The sequence below is a fragment of the Dryobates pubescens genome, chromosome 31, assembly GCF_014839835.1.
Source record: "Dryobates pubescens isolate bDryPub1 chromosome 31, bDryPub1.pri, whole genome shotgun sequence".
Taxonomy (NCBI): Eukaryota; Metazoa; Chordata; class Aves; order Piciformes; family Picidae; genus Dryobates; species Dryobates pubescens.
In genome coordinates, this window is record NC_071642.1 from 4,907,119 (window position 1) to 4,915,687 (window position 8,569).

The 8,569-nt window shown below is 59.0% G+C and overlaps 1 protein-coding gene across 1 annotated transcript in view; it reads right to left on the reverse strand.

The window, feature by feature from the left end:
* ONECUT3 (one cut homeobox 3) overlaps window positions 1-5,535 on the reverse strand; it is a 28,493-nt gene extending 22,958 nt beyond the window's left edge. Inside the window, exon 1 of the mRNA XM_009909642.2 lies at window positions 4,471-5,535. Within this exon, the coding sequence (XP_009907944.2) occupies window positions 4,471-5,500 (1,030 nt within the window). The 5' untranslated portion in view covers window positions 5,501-5,535. The remainder of the gene's footprint in view (window positions 1-4,470) is intronic.
* Between the last annotated feature and the right edge of the window lie 3,034 nt (window positions 5,536-8,569).

Below are 8,569 nucleotides of genomic sequence, written 5' to 3' on the forward strand. Positions count from 1 at the left end.
GCTGAAACTGAAAAAGAATTCGGGGTGGGGAGAAGGAATTCGTGATGTTTTAAGTAGCGCAGTTTTGTCCCTGTTTGTGGCGATTTGTGTGCGCTACTCCCGCTCTTAATTAGTGACCTTAATTATCGGACCGGGAAAAACCTCTCCTGTTTGCTTCGGCCCAGGATTCGTAGTTCTCAGTGTTTGTGGTTTGGGTTTGAGGGGTTGGAAATAAGGATGGTTCAAGGTGAGGTGGTGCTTGGGGGAGAATGTCGTGGGAAAAGAGAAAGGGAAAGGGAAAGGGAAAAGGAAAGGGAAAGGGAAAGGGAAAGGAAGAGAAAGAAAAAAGAAAAGAAAAGAAAAGAAAAGAAAAGAAAAGAAAAGAAAAGAAAAGAAAAGAAAAGAAAAGAAAAGAAAAGAAAAGAAAAGAAAAGAAAAGAAAAGAAAAGAAAAGAAAAGAAAAGAAAAGAAAAGAAAAGAAAAGAAAAGAAAAGAAAAAAGAAAAGAAGGGAAAGGAAAAGAAGGGAAAGGAAAGGAAAGGAAAGGAAAGGAAAGGAAAGGAAAGGAAAGGAAAGGAAAGGAAAGGAAAGGAAAGGAAAGGAAAGGAAAGGAAAGGAAAGGAAAGGAAAGGAAAGGAAAGGAAAGGAAAGGAAAGGAAAGGAAAGGAAAGGAAAGGAAAGGAAAGGAAAGGAAAGGAAAGGAAAGGAAAGGAAAGGAAAGGAAAGGAAAGGAAAGGAAAGGGGAAAGGAAAGGAAAGGGGAAAGGAAAGGAAAAAACGAAAATAAATTTAAAACGAAAATAAATTTAAAACGAAAATAAAACGAAAATCAATGCATACAAATTTTAAAAGGAGAACGAAAAGTGAGGCAGGAAGGCTAAAGGAGAAAGAAAACGAAGGATGAGAGAGGGAAAGAGAAGAGAAACTGCAAAAGCAGGAGGAGGAAGTGGAGGCACCGGGGAGCGCGGGCCCGGCCGCAGCCGCTGGTCCTTCCCGGCCTGGTTCGGGGGCTTTGGGGCATTCCTGTGACACGGAGCCCACTCGGGACCGAGCTGCTGCTGGGGCTTTCCTGGACCGGCCTTATCCCCAACGCTCCACACCGGCGAGAAGGTTTCGGCACGGACACGAGTCTGGGGCGGGAAGAACAAAACAAAACCACGGGAAAATGTCTCAGACGAGACAGAGTGGGGTGAGGAACCACGGGAAGCTCTTGTGTCACCACGGGGACACAGCGATCCTGTCGCCCTGCTGAGAAATCACCACGAATGAATGTCCTAGTCCTGAGTGTCGGGATAAAGTTGCGATGGGGAAGGGGATTCACGGTCAGGGACGCTCTGATAGGGTGGGAGAGCACCCACCGGAACACGCGTGGAGGAGAGCACCCAGGGATGGGCAAGACGGAGGAAGTACCCACCGCCCTCCGCGGACACGGGGGGTGGCAGCAGGCGCTTCCCACCCGATCCCACGAGAACGGAGCCGATTCTCCCCCCAAGAACACCGAGTGAGAGGGATGGAGAGTGGGTGCTCGGAGCCCCGATCCACTATTCAAAGACCCTCAAGGGTGCCACTGTGGGTGCTCCCCCACACCCACGGGCCTTGCCAGGCCTCGAAGGTGGGGGTGTCACGAAGTTTGCAGAGCTACATTCGGAGCGGGGGGGTCTGCGGCCGTGACAGCGGCCACAGAGATGGATGGCCCGAGGGGACGGGCCCCGCCAGCTGCTGCCCAGATGTTCCCCCGTGGGACCCCCTTAGTTTTGCAGAGCCGGAGGGAGCCCGGGGCTGGAGGGGGCTGCAGCCTTCTCCCCCCACCCCCGCCTTCTCCCCCTCCGCCCAGGGCTCGACCTTGCTGGGGTCTCGGTTGAATAATTAATTAATGGTTCATCTGCGGACTGGGGGGAACTGGAGTGGAAAGAGGAGAAAAGCGGCAATTGCCATTTATAGGGACCCAGCGTGTTTATCGATCCGCGATTTACTGACTCGGCCTGATCCGTCCGGTGGGATCCTGCAGTCGGCATCGGGACCAGGACTCGAAGCAGGATCAGAAGCAGGACCAGGATCAGGATGAGAATCAAAACTAGGGTCAGGACCAGCCCGCGCCCCGGCCATGCCCCGCATCTAACACTCATGTTTTCTCTCGCCCTGGGAAGCAAAAGGGCCTCTCACCGCCCGGGCTGGAGACGGATCCCTTCCCTGCTTCCCCGGGGGTGGGTCGCAGCCCTCCAGGTCCTTCCAGCCCCGCCCCAGCCCCGGGCAGCCAGGAAGGACGAACAGGCTTGACCTGGCTGGTTCTGGCTGGGGCTAAGGGGATTCTACTGCATTTATGGGGGAAGCCAGGCAGGACACCCCCTACCCCCTTCATAAGCACCCCGCTTCTCAGGGCAGCGGGGCCAGGGCTGTGGCCAGGGGGTTTCAATCTGCCCCACGCCCGGGCCCGAGGGGAGGAAGTTGCGGGAGAAACGAAACGAAAAGCTGGTCCCGGCGGGGCGGCAGCGGGGCTGAGGCCCCGGAACAAAGCGGCCGGGATGGGGAACGCCGTAGGGGGCTTCCCACACTAGGTGCCGGGGCCTTGTCCACACCCCGGCCACATTCATGCGAGGGGAGCTGGGGCTCAACGAGGGCGGATTCAGGGCGAGCGGGGTTGATTTGGTGTTTTTGTGGTGTTTGTTTGGTTTTTTTTCCCTCTGTCTTTGAGGAAGGCAAAGAATTCAACCCTGTCCCCAGGAAATTTTGGGGGTGGACGTTAATTTCCTTAAATAATGTCTCCGACGTGCCCCTGGGGCCGAGGGAAAGGCAGTGCTGCAGAATAAAAATAAAGAGAAATAAAGAAAAACAAATAACGAAAATTTAGACGAATAAAAATAAAGGGAAGTGAAGAGGAAAGAAAGAAAAAGAAAGAGAAACCAAGAAAAGAATAAATAAAACAATAAAAACAAACCCCATTTTTAGGGATAATAAACGTCCCCGAGGCGGAGGGAGGAGCAGAGTGGGCCCCGAACCGGGTAGGACCGGCGGGCAGAGACCCCCATCTTGGGTAGAGACCCTCGGACATTCTCCCCCCCCAACTAAAAACCGAAGTTGTGGGGTTTTTTCGTCCGCATCCCGATCCCGATGTCAGATTTTGGAGAGTCGGGGAGCAAGCACCCGCTGCTCCATCAACCGGGGCATTAACCGAGCGATCGCGGCAGTGTTTAAATCTTTATTTACCAGAACCTTGTAAAGCCGGGAACAATTTGCATCCTATTAACTGCTTTTCAATAGGGCATCGACTGGAACTAAAAGATGCCACTACCCTGCCCTAATTAAAGAGCAACTGAATTACACTAAATACATATGAACGCGGCTCCCCTCCATAAATAACAGCGAGCTCCCGGCCGCGCTCCCCGGGCTCTGCCCGACCCTACCGGCAGTTCCTATTTATATAAATAAATAAATAAATAATAATATTAATGATACACGAGTGGGGTTTTTTCCCCTCTACGGCTTGGCCCCGCGTAACCCCGGAACGAAGGAGCCCGGGGAAGGAGGGACTGGAGCGGCTCCGGATGCCACGGGGGTGCTAGGGGGATGCCAGTTTGACCCCTCTGCCAGCCCTCGGTCTCTCGTTTCTCCAGCAAACCTTCTGCCAAGCGCCGGTCTGAGGCCGAACGAGACCAGCCGGGGCACCAGTCGGTCTCAACCCGGACCTGGAATCGGGAGCATGGCGGAAGTGGGGATGTCGCTTTTTTCCCCCGAGGGCAGCCGGTGCCCAGGAGGGAGCGAAGCGCAGCCCCGGAGCTGCCTATCCGATCCCCGTTCCCGCACTAAGGCTCCCGGAGATGGACGGTTCCAGGGATTCCCTGGGAGCACGGCTCTGGCACCGGGCGGCGGGGCCACACTGCCAAGGAGCTCCATGAGCGGGCCGCGGCTCAGCCCGCCCCGACGGAGCGTGCCCGGGGGCTGCCGGGCGTAGATGGAGCCGGTTCGGAGGGAGGGACCGGGGTGAGAGGCGGCCGGACGAGAGGCTCCCCGTACCCGGTGTCCCACATTTCCCGGTAACAGGAGCAGGCCCAGGGAGACGGGTTCGCCTTAAATATTATTCACCTTAAATACAATTCAACTTAAAACCAATTCACTATAATTCACCTTAAATATAAATCGCTTTCAATATGATTCGCCTTAAATGTAATTCCCTTTAAGTATAATTCACCTTAAGTATAATTCACCTTAAATATAATTCGCCTTAAATCTAAGCAGCCTGAAATCGCCTTAACAATAATTCGCCTTAAAAAGGATTCTCCTGACATGTAATTCATCTTAAACACAACCCGGCTTCATACAATTTCCTTCCCTTTCTCCTCGGAGGAAGGAAGCCTTGAGCTCCAAACCGGTTCAGTGACACCCGGCCCAGCCACGGCATCCCAGCAAGGGCTCCCCACGAGTGTCGGCACCCCCCACTCCCCCAGCCGCCCGGAGGTGTGGGGCTGGTGGCCGCGGCAGCCCGGGCCGTGTCCTACCTGCCAGCCTGAGAGCAGACATCCTCTGAAATTCCGGCTCCTGCAACCATTTCCACATCCTGCGGAAAGTCTCCCGGCCGGACTTGAGCTTACTCCAGGGCTTGGGGTTCCGCAGCAGGTCCGACAGGGTCCCTTGGGAGCGGCACAAGATCCTCTGGGCGAAGATGGCCTGGGGGATGCTGTAGCGCTTCAGCTCGGCCGTGATTCTCTGAGCCACCTCCTTGGTGTTGATCTCCTCCACCTGCCCGGAGCCACCGGGCTGGGAACCGCTGGCCGAGGCCTGACGCTCCCGTTCGCCCAGGAGGGACCCGCCGGGCTGGGCGTGGGGGTGGCCGTGCGGGTGCATCCCGTTGAGAGGGGGCATCATAGCCGAGCTGGGTGCTGCCAACCCCCGTGCCAGGTGCTCCTCGCCCCGGGACAGCATCGCGGCGTGCGAGTCGAAGCCATTGGGCGACAGCATCTTCTCGTTGGGCAAGTGGCTGCCGGGGCCGTAGGGAGCCAGCGGCTGCTGGGCGTTGTGCAGAGTGCCCAGCCCGTTGGGCAGCGGCGAGAGAGGCTGCCCCATTGCTGGCATGTCCTTGGGGTAGTGGCTGTAGAGGTTGCCCATGGAGGCCAGGCTCCTCTCGTCGCGCATGAGGGTGAAGCTGCCGCTCACGTTGCCGGCCAAGCGCTGGTGCGGGTGGTGGTGGTGGTGGTGGTGGTGCGGGTGATGGAACTTCTCCGAGACGGTGGAGATGGGCGGCAGGTGCTGGAGGGGGGTCAGCGTGGTGTAGGTGCTGCTGAGGCTCATGCCGGAGGGGGACTCGCAGGACATGCTCATGGCGGGGTGCAGCGGGGCGGCCAGGCTGTGCTCGGCGCGGTAATCCCCCCCCTCCAGGATGGAGGCCATGCCCGACACCATGGCGGGCCGCCCGTGCGGCACCAGGTTGCGGTGGGAGCTTTGGCGGCCGTGAGCTGGGCTCAGCAGCTCGGCGGGCTGCGAGTGCGGGACTCCGTGTAGGCTGCCCAGGTTCTCCATCGCCAGCTCCATGGTGGCCGCCGGGCTCTGCCGCTGCCTCGCCCGTTCGCTCGCTGCCTTCCTCCCCCACCCCCCCCCCCGCCGCCGCCTCCTCCTCCTCCTCCACCGCCGCCTCTCTCCCCCCACCCTCCCCCCCGCTTTCCCCCTGCCCCTTCCCCGCTCCGGATTAATTCAGACTCCGCGCTCGGGGGATCGATCTCCCGCTCCTGGAGCTCACACCACCATCATTCGCCGCTCCTGCCCCAACCCCAGCCCGCCTTGGTGCGCTGCGGCCGGGAGCGGAGCGGGGTTCGGTGCGGGGTTCGGTGCGGAGCTCGGTGTGGGGCTCGGTGCGGTTCGTGCGCTCGGGGGTCGGTGCGGCGCGTTCGGCCGCCGGCTCCCGGCAGCCTCGCTCTGAGCAGCGGCGTGACGTCAGCACCGCCCCGCCCCCTCCCCCCCTCCGAACCGAGCCGTGCCGTGTCCCGTCCCCCCCCCCCCCCGCCCCAACATCTCCCGGTGCGGGGGGAGCGCAGTGACCGTATCCCCAACACCCGCCGGGGCCACCTCACACGCACACGCCGAGGTGACCCCTGCACACCCTCCCCCCGGCACTGGGGTGACCCCTCCCGCATGTGGGTGACCCCGGCACCGAGGTGACCATCCCGGTGGCGAGTGTGTCCCCCTCGCACCCAGCACCCAGTGCGCATCTGCCGCCGCTGCACGACCCTGCCCACCTGCACCCGGGCCCGTCTGGCTGACCCCACCCCTGGATGGGCCTGTCCCCAGTGCCTCTCAAAACCCCCCTGCTGACCTCCCCGGCTTTGCCCTCTCTGTTCTTCCAGAAGGGGCTCAAACATGCCTGTCCCCCGGATCCCCCCCGCAGCAGGCACTGCCTGCCGTGCCCGGGCAGTGGAGAGCATCGGGACGGATGGGGGTGTGTGTACCTTGTCACGGGGAGGGGTGACAGGGACATCCGTGGGGCCACACAGGGAGCTGTGCTGCAGGGCCCTGGGCAGCGGTGGAGAATAAGGGAAAGGGGAAATTGCTAGGAAGAAGGCAAAGAGAAAGGGAAAGTAGAAAGAAAAGGGGAAAGGAGAAATTGAAAGCGAAAAGGGGAAACGTAAATGGAAATGGAAAATGGAAAGGGAAAAAGGGAAAGAAGGGGAAGAAGAGAAGAAGGGAAGGAAAGGAAAGAAGGGAAAGGGAGAGGGAAAAGGAAAGGGAAAGGGAAAGGGAAAGGGAGAGGGAAAGGGAAAGAGAGAGGGAGAGGGAAGTGGAAAGGGAGAGGGAAGGGGAAAGGGAGAGGGAAAGGGAAAGGGAAAGGGAAAGGGAAAGGGAAAGGGAAAGGGAAAGGGAAAGGGAAAGGGAAAGGGAAAGGGAAAGGGAGGGCAGGAAGACGGGAGGAAAAGCCGACACAAGTCGGATATAGGCCATCGGCCATGCCGGGGCTGGGTGCCTTCCTCAGGAGCGTTTCCAGCCGTCTCCGGTCTCCATTTCCCCATCGAGGGGCAGCCAGAGCGGCTCCGGCGTTCCCTACCGTTCCCAGCCCCCGGGCCGAACCGAGCCGCTTTCCTGAGCTGTACCGGGCACACTGAACAAACACAGAGGAAACACTGCTCAAACACAGCCCCGTCCCGGCCATCGCCGCGTTCAGGGAGCTCCCCGCGGCCGCTCAGACTGCCGCGGGGCAGCGGCAGCAGGTGCCTGCTCGGCGGGGGCGATAGCCACCGGCCAGGCTCAGAGGGCTTCTCAAGAAATAAACCGGCGAAAACCAACTTCCTGCCCAAACTCAACCCATCTGGGTCCGACCTCTCTATCCCACCCCATCTCCTTTATGCCATCCCATCCATGCCACCCCATCTCATCTATCCTATCCATGCTATCCCATCTCATCTATCCCATCCCATCTCACCTATCCCAACCCATCTATCCTATCTCACCTATTTCATTCCATCCATTCCATCTATCTCACCCATCCCATCCCATCTGATCTATCCCATCCCATCCATTCTATCTATATCCCATCTCCTCTACACCATCTCATCCAATCCATCACTCCATCCCATTTGTCTTATCCACTCCATCTCATCCCAACCATTCCACCCCATCCCACCTATGCTATCCCAACCATTGTATCCCATTCCTCCCATCCCACCTCCATTAAGTACCCCATTCATTTCAATAAAGCCCTGCGAGTTCCCGGGCCGTGGTCACCCGTGGAGCAGAGGGTGAACGGAGTGCGGCCCCCACCGGAACTCCTTCTCTGCCCCTATGACCCCTTTATCCCGCAGTCCCACCCGCTGGAGCCGGGATGCGGAAGGAATGTCGTACTCCGGTCCCAGTATTCAGTCCTGGTGTGTTCTCTCTGGGGAAGTCCTTCGACACCCCGAAACCGGCAGGGAGCAGCGTCCCGGGGGCTCGGAAGTGGATGCGACGTCCCCAGTATGCAGGTGGACTAGGGGGGCGTTTCAGGAAGGGAACTGGGCAGGGTTGGGCAGAAGTGGGGGGGGTCCAGACCTGGGCAGGGATGGGCAGAGATGGTCTAGAGCCTGGCAGAAATGAGCAGAGTCCAAAGGCAGGAAGAGGGACGGGGAAGGACCGGAGCCGGGCAGGGATGAGCGGGGAGGGCTGGTCCGGAGCCGGGCAGGAATGGGCAGGGTGGGGCTCGGATCCGGGCAGCAGCAGGGGATGCCAAGCGTGGTGTGTGGAGGTGCGCAGCGAGGAGGAGGTGGGGAACAAGCCAGGGATGAAGCAGCCGCGTCTGGAAGGGTTTCATTGAGTGTAATAATGGCGATAGCATCGACCGGTGGATCGATCGCCCATCGATAGATCTGTCCCTGCAGCTGCCCAGCGCACCCATCGTCCCGCACAGCATCCCCAGGCCAGGCTCAAGACCCCTCCTCACCACCCCCGCACCTCTGAACCAGCAGCACCGGGCGGCCCCCCAGCCCCGGGGCAGGAGCTGGACTCTGGCCTCCGCCGAGCTTTGCACCGAGCAAACAACAACAAAAAAGAGAGAGACTTTTTAGTAATTAGTGCGACGTAATTGAGTAATGCGGTAGCCCCCCCCACCCCCCCAGCTCTTCCCCGATCGATGCCATA